We start from the raw sequence: 18,742 nt of genomic DNA on the forward strand, positions 1-18,742 counted from the left end.
TAAAACCGCGGAGGGAACTCACTCACAACATCTGAGTGAGTAGCAGCCAATAAAACGCCACACTTTCATTCCTCTGACAGACTCTTTACATACCTCACTCAGTAAGTACTGTGATTTTGGTTAGCAACAGAGTGAGGAATGAAGACCTGCTGGGCTCAACAATTAATCTTTTAACATCTGTGTTAACATATGAACTAGGGTAATTACTAGACTTTTCACCGATTTTATCGGACTTATCGGTATCGGCCGATAATTAGCATTTTATGCTGATCGGCTTCCTCTTCTTTTCCTTTCGGCTTGTCCCTTTGGGGTTCGCCACGGCGCCTCCTCCTTTTCCATGTAAGCCTATTTCCTGCATCATCCTCCTCTCCAACACCAACTGCCCTCATGTCTTCCCTCACGACATTCATCAACCTTCTCGTTGGTCTTCTCTAGCCCTCTTGCCTGGCAGCTCCATCCACCAATATACTCAGTATTTCTCCACTGGACGTGTCCAAACCATCCAAGTCTGCTCTCTCTAACTTTGTCTCCAAAACATCGAACCTTGGCTGTCCCTCTGATGAGCTCATTTTCCAATCTGGTCACTCCGAGAGCGAACCTCAACATCTTCATTTCCGCCACCTCCAGCTCAGCTCTTCAGTGCCACTGTCTCTAATCCATACATCATGGCTGGCCTCACCACTGTTTTCTAAACTTTGCCCTTCATCCTAGCAGAGACTCTTCTGTCACATAACACCCCTGACACCTTCCGCCACCCGTTCCAACCTGCTTGGACCCGTTTCTTCACTTCCTGACCACACTCCCCATTGCTCTGGACGGTTGACCCCAAGAATTTAAAGTCCTCCACCCTTGCTATCACTTCTCCCTGTAGCCTCTCTCTTCCCCCACCACCCCTCTCATTCATGCACATATATTCTGTCTTACTTCGGCTAATCTTCATTCCTCTGCTTTCCAATGCATGCCTCCATCTTTCTAACTGTTCCTCCAGCTGCTCCCTGCTTTCACTGCAGATCACAAGGTCATCTGTAAACATCATGGTCCATGGGGATTCCAGTCTAACCTCATCTGTCAGCCTGTCCATCACCACTGCAAACAGGAAGGGGCTCAGGGCTGATCCCTGATGCAGTCCCACGTGCACCTTAAATTCGTCTGTCACACCTCCAGCACACCTCAGCACTGTTCTGCTGCCCTCGTACATGTCCTGTATTATTCTAACATACTTCTCTGCCACTCCAGACTTCCGCAAGCAGTACCACAGTTCCTCTCTGGGTACTCTGTCATAGGCTTTCTCTAGATCTACAAAGACACAATGTAGCTCCTTCTGACCTTCTCTGTACTTTTCCATCAACATCCTCAAGGCAAATAATGCATCTGTGGTACTCTTTCTAGGCATGAAACCATACTGTTGCTCGCAAATAATCACTTCTGACCTGAGTCTCGCCTCCACTACTCTTTCCCATAACTTCATTGTGTGGCTCATCAACTTTATTCCTCTCGAGTTCCCACAGCTCTGCACGTCACCCTTGTTCTTAAAAATCGGCACCAGCACACTTTTCCTCCATTCCTCAGGCATCTTCTCACGTGCTAGAATTCTATTGAACAAGCTGGTCAAAAACTCCACAGCCACCTCTCCTAGACGTTTCCATACCTCCACAGGAATACCTCCAACTGCCTTTCCATTTTTCATCCTCTTTAATGCCTTTCTAACGTCCCCCTTGCTAATCATTGCCACTTCCTGGTCCACCACACTTGCCTCTTCTACTCTCCCTTCTCCCTCATTTTTCTCATTCATCAACTCCTCGAAGTATTCTTTCCATCTGTCCAGCACACTACTGGAACCAGTCAACATATTTCCATCTCTATCCTTAATCGCCGTAACCTGCTGCACATCCTTCCCATCTCTAACCCTCTGTCTGGCCAACCTGTATATATCCTTTTCTCCTTCTTTAGTGTCCAACCTGCCATACAGTGGCCTTTGCCACCTCTACCTTTGCCCTGTGTCGCATCTCAATGTATTCCTTTCGCCTCTCCTCGGTCCTCTCGGTGTCCCACTTCTTCTTAGCTAACCGTTTTCCTTGTATGATTTCCTGTACTGTGAGGTTCCACCACCAAGTCTCCTTCTCTCCTATCCTGCCAGAAGATACACCAAGTACTCTCCTGCCTGCCTCACTGATCAACTTGGCTGCAGTGGTGCAGTCTTCTGGAAGCTCCTCCTGTCCATCGAGAGCCTGTCTCACCTCTTCCCGAAAAGCCGCACAACACTCGTCCTGTCTCAGCTTCCACCACATGGTTCTCTTCTCTGCCTTTGTCTTCCTAATCTTCCACACCACCATCCTATGCTGTCTAGCCACACTCTCCACTACCTTACAGTTGGTAACCTTCTTCAGATGACATCGTCTGCACAAGATGTAATCCACCTGTGTGCTTCTACCTCCGCTCTTGTAGGTCACCCTATGTTCGTGCCTCTTCTGGAAAAAAGTGTTCACTACAGCCATTTGCATCCTTGTTGCAAAGTCTACCACCATCTGTCCCTCCAAGTTCCTTTCCTGGATGCCGTACTTACCCATCACTTCTTCATCACCCCTATTACCTTCACCAACATGTCCATTACAATCTGCACCAATCACGACTCTCTCTCTGTCTGGGATGTTCAGAACTACTTCGTTTAGCTCCTTCCAGAATTTCTCGTTCACCTCTAGGTCACATCCTACCTGTGGGGCATAGCCACTAATCGCACTATACATAACACCCTCAATTCCAAATTTCAGCCTCATCACTCGATCTGATACTCTTTTCACCTCCAAGACATTCTTAGACAACTCTTCTTTTAAAATAACCCCGACTCTATTTCTCTTCCCATCTACACCATGGTCAAATAATTTAAACCCTGCCCTTAAATTTCTAGCCTGACTGCCTTTCCACCTGGTCTCATGGACACACAATATAGCAACCTTTCTGCTAATCATCATGTCAACCAACTCCCGAGATAGTCCCAACATTCAAAGTCCCTACATTCAGTTCTAGGCTCTGTGCTTTCCTCTTCTCTTTCTGCCGAAGAACCCGCTCTCCACCTCTTCTTCTTCTTCGACTTTGACCCACAGTAGCTGAATTTCCACAGGCGCCCTGCAGGTTGACAGCGCCGGTGGCGGACTCTGTTAACCCGGGCCACGACCGATCCGGTATGGAATTCTTTGAATGAAAGCTCATATTTGTTTGGCAAAGTTTTAAGCCGGATGCCCTTCCTGACGCAACCCTCTGAATTTATCCAGGCTTGGGAATTTGTATGCTGATCGGCTTTAATGTCATAGTTCGCCAATCCGATCAATGACGTCATTGATCGGATCATCATCATCGTGCACAGTATATTTGAATCCAAAAGCTAGTTTATTTTTAGCCTTGTCGCGTGTCTTTTGGCGTAGTCCTGTAAATATCTGACGTCCGATAAAGTTATTTAAAAAGAAAAAAAACATGTCGGCGGTGTGGAACAGACAACACGTAATGCCCAGATCAGACTACAAGACATATTTGTTCTTTCACGATTGCACTATGGCAGACTACTGCAATAAAATCTTGTATTCCAATGCCACCGCATCCAGTTTTTTATGATCATTGGGCTTTATCTTGTCAACTCAAATGCGACCGGATACACTTGTTACCGTGGCGACGACAACAAGAGTGACTATATTACGGCGACTATATTATGAGGACAATATGGGGAAAACGTGTGATGGTGGTCACCGGTGCGCAGGACAGGAGAGGACGTTCCTTTAAGGCTTGCTTGAGGTATGTTCATGTACGATACGGCTCAGATGCAGGTAACAAAACGTGATGTAGCCTAGCAAGCGAGTGGTAGCACGAACAGTTGGACGCCACCGTTCTGTCGACTCATGCTCTCAAGTTTCGGTGTGGGTGAAGTCATTTTCATTACAAATATAGTAATTTCATGACAGTAAGTTAGCACCCATTATTTGTGCCATGTTGTAATGTTGGTTTGACCTGACTGATTAGAATTCACGATGTGACGAGAGCAGTGATTTCCAACCTTTATGGAGCCAAGGAACATATTTTACATTTGAAAAATGTCACGGCGCACCAACAAACGAAAATGTCACAAAAAGTGGATACATTAATGACTGTATGTACCTCCTGCCATCTAATAGAAGATCATTTATCATTTATTCTGTCTGTCACTGTGCATTATTTATTTTAAATATAATTTTTGGAGCAATTAAGTGCACAAGTATATACGGTAAATGAACAGGTCATTTAAATAGACACATTCCTCCATCTTGTGATCGGATCGGTCCTGATCGTGTAAAGCCTAGTAATTACCGTTATAACCTGCCACGAAAAATTAAGCGACTGTACGGGGAAAGGCGATTATTTGTTTCAAGTGGACGTCGCACCTGGCAAACAATTGAGAAGAGACAGCGATTAATAGTTAGTGTTGTTCACTGTCCAATGGGATAAAACAGTTTTTGGTTTTTGTCTTTTTCAAGGAAAACCCGAATCCTCAGTGACACCGGACATGCTCACGCAGTCAAAAAGCATAGTTTTATATATATATATATATATATCAAACTATATATGGGTGGGGGGGACCTGATACTTCACAAACACAGCCTCGCAGGGGCACCCACACAGAGGAGGGAGCACACCCCATGCTTTTACTGAGAAAGGCTCACGCTCCCACCCTGCCAACATTGACACCCACCAACACCGGCCCACCCCATTTCCAGACATGGTTGGCGTGACTGTGCGCTACTCTAGTGCCATGCTGTTAAATTTGAATCCACAGGACTGAGCCGTGCTACAAAGCACCAGACTATCCGGAGTCACAGGGAATATTTCAAAAGCACTTTATTTATATCAGCAAGGGGCAGTGCTTTTCTCACCACTAATATTAGCTTGGGGAAATACTTCGTTAGATTACTCATAGTGCAAAGAGACTCATGGTATATTTCAGTAATATATAACTGAGTTTACATACTTGTAAATCCAAACGATCATAGGATAAGAGCATTTGAGATATTATTTCAATATTTCAGGATTTTCCTTAAAAAAATGAAATTCAATTCAAAAAAAAACTGCGAACAGATTTACTGTAATGTAACTGTAAATCTCCGAGTGTTCACATCGGGGTGGAAATTGCATTACTTAACTACAGCAATCTTCTCTGTTACCGAGTGCCCCTCTTACCGAGTGTATCGTGAGTTTACCGTCAGTACAAAGGCTTTAAGGGATAAAATCAGTAAAGTAGAGCAGAATGATCATATTATATTGAATGCAAAAAATCGCAAATATCATTGATAGGTCTGAGAAATCAATGGAATGGTGATATTAATGACTACCCTTGAGCGGGCGAAATTCACCTTGAAATGAGCACAGTATTTTGCTGATGCATAAATTGTGTTGCACAACCGAACGAGCAACGTCACACTAATTGCATAAAATGTCACTTCAAGCTGAGAGAATTTTCTTCAACCGGTTGAACAACATTATACGCAAACAGAAACTTCCTTTGTTATCTGCCGGAGTCTGAAAACAAATGGTGCTTAAGAGCTGCTTGCCATTGATGTCAGAAATAAAAATGACAATTGTCAGCTCAGGGCGCATCAGTCAATGTCAAACAAAGAAACTCACCTTAGCATTTTGGCTTAAGTTCTTTGCGGTACTGTTCCCTTTGCAGCTTGCATCTGCATTATTAGGTAAGCTCGGCAACTTGGCCGGACAGCACGGCGAAAGATGAATGTGCACATGTGGAGAGTATGTACTACCGAGTTTTGTGTTCGAAACATGACATGAAATCCCAGTGTTGGCATAGGGCACCTCCAGAGAAAAGCTCCGTTGAATGGCGCGATGACAATGGTTTTCCTCGAACCTTTCTTGTTCTTTTGCTAAGGCACAGAGTTGTTCCTCTGAGGGTTTCGCTGAGGAGAACAAGCAAGCCGAGGTACTGCGGTACAGTTTTTTCTTAGGGTTATGTCGAGTCTCAGGCTCTGCACCTGGGTAGGGAGCGTCAGGATATTCCGCACTGACTTCAGCTGTAACTGGTTTCTGATGGGCAAAGTGTAGCAGAACACTCCTTGAGTGATGCTGAGATTTCTCGTGAGCCGATGACTCTTCCATCACATCATTGCTGTCCAGCTCTGTACATTTAGGTTTGTCTTGTAAAGGAAGATTAAAGTGTACCATATGTTTGGTGTCCCGACACTCAGATGAAGGGTTTCCTTTGAGACGTTGGCCACTTGTAGATGTGGCAGACTCTTTCCGAGTCATATCCTCTTCCTCCCGTGAGAAATCGGTGGCAGGTGTCAAGAGCGGAGCTCTCGTTGTTGGGAGAGCAGGAAGAGCGACTGGGTTTACCGGAGAAGCAGGTGGCGTGCTACAGGGGCTCTTTGGGAATATAACCAAGGAGGAACAACGTCTCAAGGGGACCTTGGACGTGCAGCAGAGAACGCTCTTCTCTTGGGCGGTCCTGTGCTTTTCTGGAGTCTCTGGCTCGAAGATACTGCTGCTACTCCAGTACCCGGCGTCGCTGGCCATACTACTGCTACACGAACCCCCATCAGAACCTGCAACCGCTCCCGCTTCACTGCTCCTGGGGTCTCCATCCCCTACGGTGCTATCCCGGTCTCCAGTGAGCGTGCCGCAGGGCTGTAGCGAGATCTGAACAACACTTTTTTGACTACATACTCCTGTGTTAACCCTCGGTATAAATACTGAAGAATATCGTTGTAAATTTCCATAGTCCGGTGACAACGAAGTCACCTTGAAGTGTAGAGAACTGTGCGCCAGACTCTTTGTGGGGCTACCAGCTGACAAAATGACTCCACTCTCCTCACCATGGCTGCTGAGGCACTCTGACAGAGGGTCGGTGTGGCTTCTCCTTGACGCGAAGTCCAAACGGAGCCGCTGTGCCATTCGTTTAACTCTCTAATCCCTGCAGCACTGAGGAGCGCTGCATGATAAAAGCCAGTGGTCAGGAAAAAAGAAAAAGCAACTGCTCCGTGCTTTGCGATCACAATCATTAGTGGGTGTACATAGCCAAAATAGCTCGGGTGACATCCTACATTCCACTCCAGGCTGATCTCAGCTTTGAGTCAGAGGAGGTCAGTGGTTCTGTTTGGAGACATGACCAAAACATACAACCTTTCAAAACAGGAGCAATCCCGGAGGTTAAGCCTCATATGGAGACCAAAATGATTCTAAAACTTAACTGACAGATACACTGCCACTGATACTCTGATTAACAGCCTTAACGTATTGGCCAGTTAAGATGGTTCCAGCCTCTTCAGCGTCTCATAGCTCCTGTCTTGTCCGGTCACCTCACTCAAGTTGAACACTCCGAAACTCGAAAACTACACGGTACCTTTCTGTGTTGCATCTCAAACCCAAGTGCTGTGTGTGAAATGTTACATCTGCCTGTGGCCTCTCACTCAAGACTCTACTTCCTGCTCCGGCTCGGCTTCTAATCTTTCTGCCGCTCGGTGCCCCCAAAAATATGTTTACCCGCTGCTATTGATTTACAGGAAATCAAGGGGAACGAATCTAAATGGCTCGGAGTAGTTAACAAAATAATATACACTAATGGTCAAAATATTTGGTCCAGATTATCAAATGCTTCTTCACTTGTGGGATTTGCTAGCAGCAGAAATAAGGTTGTAAATCTGCTACAGTATCTGCCCCCCAACAGAAAATGGAAGATAAGAGTAAGGGCGACCTGATTTGACTGTGGCGTGACTGCTGTTATACGACACCTCATGTAACAGTCTGCACTGGTCTGATTTCCTGTCACTGCTGTTGCTGTTTATTAATGGCGGGCTATTGTGAACCAGGTTGTGCTATTTAAACTACCACGCTCTAAACCTTGTGACTGGCTATTAATTGATGGTGCGTGAAATAAAGAATGGATGACGCCTATGTATTTACGTCCAGTCATATGTTATCGGACAATGAACCGTGCCGCCACTTAGCTAATATTCAAATTACCCAAATAATCTTAACACCTTTATTTATAACTGTTACATGGCAATGTTGTAAAGCAGGAAAACCCCAAAGGATCACCATCACGTTTTAGAACTCTTTCATTATAAAACTATCAAAAGAGACCTTGGGCAGCATGAATAGTATCAACGTCACACTGTCACTAGCTTTGAAGATATTCTGTCATGAAACATTTACATAGGACCCAATAGTAGTACTACGAGGCGAAATGTCCAGCTGTGGGCAGCCCAAAAAACGGTTCCCGTCAATTGATTCTCGTTAGTGACATTTCAGAGTCGACCAATCAAATGGACAGCAGGGATCTTAGCTCCTCCGCCTTACAGTACTGTACCATACCACATACATCAGCAGGTACCTAAAAAGTGGGATTGTAAAGATTCATGATTTTGGGTACTCTGAAACTTTTTACAGTGGAAACACAAAACAACGCATACTGTGCTGAAGTTAGCAGAAACGTGCCAATTATCGGAAACTTGGAAATAGCTCAGAGCACGTCAGACGCAAAGGGTAGCCCCTGGAATGTTTTTACTCTTGTTTCCTTGTTTCTGATCACAGAAGACAGTGGGCATAGCTTCTATCTCTTGAGTTGCCTCAATGAGCCAAGGAGGAAAAATCCTAGTATCTAGCTAGTCTTTCTGGTCGAGTACCTTGTTTGTTAAATGGTTTACAAACTTGCAAACGTCTTGCATAATGTTCACAAGTTGTGTTTTGGCCATTTTTGGTCCCAAAATTGTAGGGCATAATAATTCCCTGCTCATACAAATTCTGTCTAATTTGTAGAATTGATTGCTGAAATGGCAAAAAGGAGTCCAGCAGAGGCGCTGCTTATTCAGTCGCTTCTAGTTTGTGGTCCAAAGAGCAACAACATGATGTCAGCTCAGGAAAGTTGAACTACAGCCTCACAGACCTCTGCTATGGGAACTCTTTTGGACAGCATCAAAACCATAGTTTAGAACATTTCGAGAGGGATTCTTACATCGGCCATGAAAACGCAATGGCTCAAGTGAAAATCACCATCCCTATCTGACATACCAACCATTTCATTTTCGCTCAAATGTGCCCACAACATAAGGCAGAACTTGCACTGGAATGAAATGCTAATATGCAGGAACTACTGTGTGTGTGTGTGTGTGTGTCATGACTGAACAAGAATTGACGCATTTAATAGCCAGTCTACTACCTCATCTCATCACGTGATCTTCAGCTGCAAAAAAATAAGAATCGGTTGAATGTGTTTCATGACGAAACTGTTTACATACAATAACTCCTCTGTTAACAAACATCATCTGAAATCAACAGCCCATGTGACCTTTTTTGGTACACCTTTAGGCAATGTGTGTCAGGATGTTTTTGTTTTTTTAAGAAAAAGATGTACCCATATTTACTGCTGGGGTAAAAAATAAGTTGTTGCGGTTGTAAAACACTTTACTGTAGTACATCATGGCAAAACAAGGGCCGCTTAATCTTTAACATGCAGTCAAACCAGACTTAACCTTGCAATCCGTCAGTGTGGGCCTTATCTGCCGAAATCAAATTCGATTTTTACAGTAGCTTGAATGCCATTGTACAACGTCCTCCTTTGTAACACTATACCCGACCTCTAAAATCTCTTCAACATGGCCATATAATACATAATACAGTAGTCAAAGTGTTTCAGGGGGCAACACTAACTATCAACCCAGAAACGATTATTGCAGTGTTGCTCATCCCACACATAGCAGCACAATTGTATGCGCATACATTTTCTCAGGTGAATTCATCGCAATGACACACGCACAAATGTGCACAAAGCAGCAATTGGAAGACAAACGTAACATTCCAACTTATTTCAAGTTGCAATATGCATATCACTTACCAGGCGGTTCTCATCAAACACCTCCAGCAGCAGGCGGTGCTTCCTGGGATGGACCTAAAATCAAAGGTGAAGGAGACCACAAAAGCCTTAATGATGACCTGCGTCAAACAATGTCACCTGTTCAGCAAGGCCACAAGTTGAAGCCAAGGTATTTCAGGTTCATGGTACGTTCGGGGGAGCAGCGTGGAATCGTCCTGTGTTAACTTTGCATGTTCATTCCACATTCTTAGAAATGCATCATAGGTTGATTGAAGACTCTCGCTTGTCCATAGTTGTGAATGGGAATAGTTGTGTGTCCATATGAGGGTATATTGATGTGAAGCAATACGACATTGACACTTACTCTAAAATAGAATTCCTCATTCCATTTTGGATCCAGTGACTTCAGGTGACAGGAGAGGAGCAAAAAACAAACACATGAGTACATGCATAACATGCGGTCGGAGTATAACTGCAAATACGTGCGTTCTCTGTCACCTTTTTAATTGTTTTAGTCTGGACACTTGCTATTTCCCCGCTGATGGGATCATAGAGTGACAGTCTTGTATACGGATCGCTGCAAAAGAAGAAAATGTATCCAAATGCGCTCATGAAGTCGACATTGATCTGCAGAGGACAGTTGTCTCGAAGTGCTCGAGATTGCATCCGCGGTTCTCCGTGGTGGGGATGTGGCCAAAGCAACATGAACATAATAGTTCATGCACAATTGACTGTAATAGTTATTTCGTAACGCACATTAAAACCACATTCCGTCTCATATTGCCACTTTGTCTTACAACACTGCGTGATTTGCATGATTTTTTTTGAAAGTCGGTTGATAAAATACACCAATTCAAATAAGAGAACATTTGGCCTTCTAGCAGAAAAAAAGGTGGTTTGTAACTAACATAACTGTTACACATTAACCTGCACTGCTCTCAGACGAACCAAGAGCATTTCAAAGGTCAGAGAGCTTGTACAGAATTCATGCTTTCCTTAGATTTGAGGGGGGGTGGGGGGGGAAAGGAGTCTTTCTTTGTTACAAATTTGAACTATACCTTTTGTTAAACAGAACAAAATGTTATCTTTGCCTTAATGGCATAATGGAGAACAAAAACAGTCATCACAGTTCACTGACAGACAGTCTTGATGATGTCATTATGTCTTGCAATTTTGATGAAAATCGGTTTTATTCTGATCACATGTTTTTAAAAAACACCGACATGAATTGAACATAGCGTATGTTTCACTAAAATACAACACAGCACTCCTTATGCATGCATATCATAAAGCTTTTCGACATTGTCTACTGTAAGCACTTCACTGCATTTTCACTTTATAAGTAATTTGTCATAACGGGAGACTTTAACATTCATGTTGACAACATCATGGAAAAAAAAGTGGAAAGAACTCTCTGCTGTACGAGACACATTGGACCTCTCTCAACATATTAAGAGTCCAACCCACACTCAAGGTCACATCTTAGACCCCATCTCGAAGGATGTTGAAATGCTATCAATTGACACTAAGGTTATTGCTATTTCTGATCCATTTTTTGTGCATTCTTTGAATTAGAGATTCTTCCAAAAGTTCAGACAACCTCTATGTCTATTAAGAAAAAGGTACATAAATGAGAGCGCCGCCACGAAGTTTATGGAGGCCATTGCTGTGCCGCAGACTTTTGAATGCTGAGACAGTCGATGAACTTTAGGATCATTTCACCTGGAAAATCTCAAACGGCATGAATGCTGTCGCTCCTATTAAAACTAAGACAATCTCGAGGCGACCTAGAACACCGTGGAGGAGCACAATGATGGTCAAGACCTCGAAATCAAAGTGGAGAAAAACTAAAGTCCAAATTGGCGATGACAAAGTCTTTGTAATTTTAACCAAGCGTTAGTCAGGACGAGACAGCAACACTTTTGTGAAATCATCAGTAAGAACTTCAACAATACTCGCACTCTGTTCGGTGTGGTTGACAAGCTCACAACGAACCTCGAATCAGATGGCTCCAGAACTCCTAACAGCAGATAAATGCAATCAATTTGCTTGTTATTTTTGTGAAAAAATACAATCCATCGGGTTAAATATTCGCACAAATCAGCAAAATGATAAAATGACACTACATCTGAAGCCACCCAGGAAAAGCTCTATTACCATGTCAGAATTTGATGCAGTTGACCCAAAAAACGAGAGAAAACGGTTCAGCAGCTGAAACCATCAACCATCAATAATCAATTGCTCACTTCAGTCAGGCGAGTTTCCTAAAGCTCTTAAAGTAGCTGCCATTAAGCCTCTGCTAAAAAAATAAAACACCGGACGCTTCCATGTTAGCGAGCTATAGACCCATCTTTTTGAGAAAGTTCTTTTTAATCAACTCAGCACTTTTTGGAACTTTGAAAAATGGACTTTTTGTCAAATTTCAATCAGGTTTGCAAACTCATCACAGTACAGAATCTGCTCTTATCAAAGTGCTAAATGATATAAGGTTGAATACTAACTCGGGAAAGGTGTCAATTCTGGTCTTGTTGGACCTCGGTCCGGCTTTTGGTACGGTAGATCATAATATACTGCGGAACAGGTTGGAAACATGGGTAGGACTAAATGGAACAGTCCTTAAACGGTTCAGGTCCTATCTGGAAGAAAGGAGTTATTTTGTAACCATTGGAAGTGTTCAGTCTCATCGAATGGCAATGGCCTAATGGGTCCCTCCAGGGGCAGTTCTTGGACCCCTCCTGTTCAGCCTGTATATGCTACCCTTGGCTCAAATTCTTCAGAACTTTAATTTTGACTATCATAGCTATGCAGATGACACACAGTTATATCTAGCAGTTATATCTTCAGATGACTACAGTTCAGTCGAGGTGTTGTGTCGCTGTCTAAAGCAGATAAATAACTGAATGAGCCAATGTTTTCTTCAATTAAACCACACAATTAAACTGAGATCATTGTTTTTGGCAATCAAGAAAAGAGGATTGATGTTAGTAAATACCTGGAGTCACTCGCTTTAAAAACCACAGACCAAGTCCGAAACCTTGGTGTTCTGATTGATTCCGACCTGACTATCAACAGTCATATCAAATCAATTCCTAAAACTGCCTTCTACCATCTGAAGAACATATCCAGAATGAAGGCTTCCATGTGTCAAGCAGACCAGGAGAAGCGCATCCATGCGTTTAGCTCAAGTAGACTTGACTATTGTAATGGTCTTCTGACTGGACTCCCCAACAAGAGCATTCAACAGCTGCAGCTCATTCAGAATGCTGCAGCTCGGGTTCTCATGTCAGAACAAAGATGTCAGAGCATATTACTCCAATTCTAAAGTCTTTACACTGGCTTCCAGTCAGCTTTAGAATAGATTGTAAGGTTCTGCTACTGGTCTATAAATCACAAAACGGTTTAGGTCCTGAATACATGAATGACCCAGGTCAAATAGTGGAGCACAGAGTCCAAAGCAAACATGGTGAAGCAGCATTTAGCTATTATGCTGCACACGAATGGAATAAGTTGCCAACAGAAGTGACGTCTGCCCCAAGTGTGCATGTTTTTCAAAACTCTTCTTTTTTCCCATGCTTTCTAGAGCATTTCCACTTTTAAATGATATTTCTTGCCCTGTACACGCTGTTTAAATTGTATTTTTCCTCTTTTTGTTTTCAATGTTTATAAGATATGTTATTCTTTCTTTTTCAATGCTTTTAATCATGTAAATCATGCACATTGAGTTACCTTGTGGATGAAATGGGCTATATAAATACATTTGCTTGGCTTTGCTTTGCTACTACACTTTATTAAAGTGCACGAGTACAAGCCCAATTCCAATGAAGTTGGGACCTTGTGTTAAACATAAATCAAAACAGAATACAATGATTTGCAAATCATGCTCAACCTATATTTCATTGAATACACTACAAAGACAAGCGATTTCATGTTCAAACTGATAAACCTGATTGTTTTGAGCAAATAATCATTCCACCTCCAAAGCTTCAACAATTTAGTGTCCTCAGTTCCAAAACGTTTATTGACTGTTGTTCAAGGAAATAGTTATGTAACACAGTGCTAAAGGTGACCCTGTCTGTCCCAGCTTTTTTGGAACGTGTTGCAGCCATCAAATTCTAAGTTCATGATTATTTGCAAAAAAAAAAAACAATCGAGTTTATCAATTTGAACATGAAATATCTCGTCTTTGTAGTGTATTCAATTCAATATAGGTTGAACAGGATTTGCAAAACACTGTATTCGGTTTTCTGTTATGTTTAACACAACGTCCCAACTTCATTGGAATTGGGCTTGTAGAACATATAAGAATATATGTCTGAGTATTGTTGTATCATCTTTCTGTATATTTTGCTGTGCTGTTTGTGTTCTAATATTTATTTAAAGGTTTGTAGTGCGCCATCAAAGCTAATTTGGCATTATGTGTTAGCATTAAGCTAGTGAACATTTGTGAGAGGAAGCTATGTGTTTGAAAAAATATCCGGGGAATTCCCTTTATTTTGTGTTAATAGAGTAATATTCAACTGGGAGTTATTGTGACTGAGCATTATAATACCCCAGGGGCTTATGTATGTCAGTCAGGGTTTCATAAAATAAAAAAGCCCACATACAAACTAGCCTTACATATCTCGAACGAACACTCACAACAATGTGAGCAGTAACGAAGGCAAGCAAAGAGCAACGTTTAGCTTAAATAACGACAAGTATTTACAAAGCCCCCCACAAAGCATGATGGGAAGTAGCAGAGCTCCTTGGCATCACTACGATAATGTCGACCACAAATATGCCACAAACAATAATCCCAAAAACTTCAATAGCATTTCGTATACTTACAAACATCTTTAAACATTGCTGTACTCTTTAATGCAGTACTGTACAGTACTGCTGATAAAGGGGGTAAAATCTGCGAAAAAGTGAATTGACAATTGCCAAACATTTTTATGAGACGTATGCAATTACTGTATGTGGAAGTGCAATGTATATCTATTGAGGTTGGACCGACTTCAGTGATGCCCAAAAAATTTCCCCGAGGGGGACAATAAAGTTAATCCTGATATTTGTGTGGCTTTGAGTACAATTGAAGATCACATAATAACAACAATTAATAGTTGGACCTCATATTTGACTTACCTTGCCCCAAGTATATCTTTTTTAGCCAGGTGCATCCCTGCAATAACTTTCACTTTAAGGATTCTGGATTCACTCTAAAGAAAACATAACAACAATAACAAAATGAAATTATTATGCAGTCCTTACATATTCTACATGTTATTGGGAGGAAACACAGTCAGCGATATAGTGTTTGATCAATTCTGACTGGAATTGGATAGCAAGTCCTTATCCACTATATCAGTGGGGTTTTTTTTACACCAAGTACCACCTAAATAAAATACATTGACTCTCCAAGCACAACCAACATAATGACTGTGGAACATTAGAATACAGACGCATACTAAGCCACTGTCACATTATGCACAGTTTGAACATAAACAGTGCGCTTAAATATTGAAAAATCTACTGTATTTAAATGATCATGGCATTAAAATGTATTACAAACCAAAGTTAAAACATATAAAAATATACCTGAATAAATATTTTTAAACAACTGGTCCTAAAAAAAGGATGCAAATGCATTGAAATGAAAAGTTAAATACAACCGAACTGCACTTAACAAAATGTACCGTATAAGATTTTAAAACCTTTAAATAAATGTCTGCACTTTCTACTTGGTCTTATTTGGCCCAAAAAAGTATGTACGTCAATAAAAAGTCGCATCAGTACTTCTGCTTTCTTTCTTATTTTTTATTTATCACAAGTACCTGTAATTCTACTAAACTGCAGTGAATGAGTACTTATCCCACCTCTGCTGAACACAGCCAGTATGGATATCTAGCTTAAGGTCCATGTACGAGTACGCTCTTCTGTTCTCACTTGTAAGACAATTCAGTGCACTAGTGTTCAAAGTAGGGCTACTTTTTTCACTACTGTATCACAGTTCTGCTGACTAGTCGGACAACTACATATTACTAGCGAGGAAAATTTACCAGTGGGCATTTTGGTGCTCGTAATAGGCTCTAGGAGGGCTGTGTAAGACACACCTACTAGTTGGGCCTTGTAGTGTTTCTAGTGCAGCACAATAGTTTACTAGTAAGCTCTAATTCCATTAAAAAAAAAAAAACAAAAAAAAAAGGACTCACCAGAGGCTATCAGCTATCCGCAAACTCAGAGGACTCTAAATTGCTACTCCTTCTGTTACTGTGTCAAAGCGTATTGCAATCCATTTTACTGTGCTGCTCCAACTGTCTGTTTCTAGACAGTGCCGCCTGTTAAAAACAGGACTAAACTCACGCGCATAACCAACACTGCTGCAAAAATCATCAACGTCAACATACCCAGCTTCACTGAACCGAATAACAACGCTATTACACGCGCTGCAACTTCAATAGCACAGGATGCTACTCACCCACTACATGAATACGTCATCCCACTGGCGCTAAGGTGCAAGAAGGCTCGTTTTGGGAAAAGCCTCATCCCCACAGTTATAGCTGCCCTAAACAACAACACTAGTAGTGGGGAAAAAACATCACTAATAAGACACAATCATTCTACTAGTGCAACCTGGTAGAGGTGTCACGATTAATCGACAACTAATCGATCATTCAATTAATTGACAACTATTTTGATCGATAATGGTTTAAAGTCGGATTTCTGCAGTCATCCATGAAAGCTGATTATCTTTGTGTTTAATCTAAATATTTGCAAACATCTGTTTTTACTTTGGAAAACAACGATCAACATTTCTGCCTATTTTCTGACGCAAACCAAACTGAATCATAATCAATTTAAGGGAAAAGAACAACACTGTAGTCAGTTTAATATATTCTGAAAGAAAAAAAAACATTTGCAGCTGCAATGTGAATAACCCGTATCAGCCTCAGATGTGTATATCAAATAAGTAGCCCTCTCAACTTCAAGAGTTATGTCACTCCCTCACGTGTGATATTGCTTCATGATTAAACAGAACCAGATAACCAACAATAACCGGTCGATAAAAAAAAAAAAAAGATTTTGCAAAAAACGTGTGCACCAAATAAATGTGGATCCGATTATTCGATGAAAGAATTGACAGAATAACTGATTCTAAAAATATTCGATAGCGACAGCCTTATGAGCTGAATTGGTTCGGTAGCAGTGGTGAGAGGCACAGTACAAACTTTACTACTACACTGAAGTCGATTATTTTTAGTTTTGTAATTTCCTTAAATATTTATTATTGTGACAGCTTTTTTTTTTTTTTACTTTCACTCCCTATCTGCGCTTTCGATTCCTTACTTTGTCACAGTACTTTTTTAGTTCGCCCTATAAAAATCGCTATCCAGCTCATTCGGGAAGGATTCCGAATCCAACCAGTGACTCCCATCACGTACACTTTTGCGAAATAAGTTGATTTGGACGTCACGCGCCGATGACGTGTCCGAGAGCGACACGATTTGGCGATGAAGTGACGAGGAAGCGTAATGACGAAGAGTTGGCCTCAAAACGGGAAGTAAGCCTCCCAGAGGAGCGCGAAATACTGCAAAGGTTCTCCTCAACTTAACATTTGTTTTTTAAGCGGACTCGGCACCAATTAGTCAGTTGGAACTGAAAAGCAACCATTAGTTTAACTGGCTAATTCCCGAGACATTAGCAGTTACTCGTTAGCAAGCTGCCTGGAGCAATATTGTGTTCAGAGACTTTTTTGTTTTGTTTTGTTTGGGTTTTTTTTTACCTCCTCGTCGCACGAAAGTCCTCGGATCTGTGACGAAAGTGCGGCCATAATATCCCAACCTTTCGTCTCCCGGAGGAAGAGAGCAGGTAAACGGCACTTTGTTGCGACTGGTGAGATGATTTCCTCCGTGTGTTTTCGCGAGGAAGTGCGACAAGGCGGTCACTCCCTCTATCCATCCTCCCTCCCTCCCTCCTTCTCTTCCTCCTCCTCCTCCTCCTCCTCTTTGACGCCCTCCTTTTCCACTGGCAAGCAAAACACCCGAATGCATCTTCAACCCCGTCACCATTTGAAAGCTGAATACAGTGGTACAAGTCACTCGGTTGAATTGAAGAGCAATCATCTTAACTACATTTTATTGATAGAGCCCTCGTGCTAATGCTGTACATTAAAAAGAAAAATTGAACAGAAGATAATGAACTCATTTACTGCCAGCCCTTTCAAAGCATCCAACACGCCAAAAGAAAGAGTTCTCTCTTCTTTCACCAGAAAAAAAAAAGGTTTCTTGCTTTATCCATTCTTTAGTAATCAGGAGTAAAACATGAGTTGGCGTTAGCCAAAACATCATTTTCTGACCCAAAAGCGGAGAACAAGCTTTTTGTGAAAGAGTCAAGCCGAGCAGCGACTTTGATGGTAATATGACACCTCAAACTATTCAATAAAAACAAGCCTGCTGAGGCTGCTGCCCCGCGCGAATGGATGGATGGATGGATGGATGGAAGGGCTTTAATGGCAGCATCATTAATTTATTATTTACAGATAAACGGCGACAAAATGCACCATGGGCGACGCTGACTCACCGCATGGCCCGAGTTGAACTTCATGAACTCCATCATCTTTTCTCGTGATTGCGACACAAGACTTTCTAGTAAACTACCACAACACGTTCGCTGTTTATACCACGCAAATGCGTGAGGTGCCTAAATTTGTCAGACTTCCAACGTGTTGGCATTTCTCCACCTCACCTTCTTCCTGACAAACGGAAGAAAACATCCATTATTCATGGAACTAGTTACGCCTGAAGTTTGTCTAATAGCGTCTGTGAGTCACAACAGTGCAAAATGGCTGCGACAATTATTCAAGGTTTGTTCGGCAAACTATTGTGCAATGAGAAACCTACACCAACACACCTATTCCGGTAC

General features: G+C 42.1%; 1 protein-coding gene across 4 annotated transcripts in view; it reads right to left on the reverse strand.

The window, feature by feature from the left end:
- nedd4a (NEDD4 E3 ubiquitin protein ligase a) overlaps window positions 1-17,768 on the reverse strand; it is a 36,766-nt gene extending 18,998 nt beyond the window's left edge. Inside the window, exons 1-5 of one of the 4 annotated variants that reach the window (XM_061756609.1) lie at window positions 17,604-17,768; window positions 14,966-15,039; window positions 10,340-10,418; window positions 10,206-10,244; window positions 9,863-9,916 (exon numbers count right to left, since the gene is read on the reverse strand). In XM_061756609.1, the coding sequence (XP_061612593.1) occupies window positions 9,863-9,916; window positions 10,206-10,244; window positions 10,340-10,418; window positions 14,966-15,039; window positions 17,604-17,651 (294 nt within the window). In that variant the 5' untranslated portion in view covers window positions 17,652-17,768. Of the gene's footprint in view, window positions 1-5,643; window positions 8,997-9,862; window positions 9,917-10,205; window positions 10,245-10,339; window positions 10,419-14,965; window positions 15,040-17,603 lie in introns of those variants that run through there. The other 3 variants (XM_061756600.1, XM_061756617.1, XM_061756592.1) reach the window with 3 other exon arrangements.
- Window positions 17,769-18,742: the final 974 nt, after the last annotated feature.

The sequence above is a fragment of the Phyllopteryx taeniolatus genome, chromosome 2 (genome assembly GCF_024500385.1).
Source record: "Phyllopteryx taeniolatus isolate TA_2022b chromosome 2, UOR_Ptae_1.2, whole genome shotgun sequence".
Taxonomy (NCBI): Eukaryota; Metazoa; Chordata; class Actinopteri; order Syngnathiformes; family Syngnathidae; genus Phyllopteryx; species Phyllopteryx taeniolatus.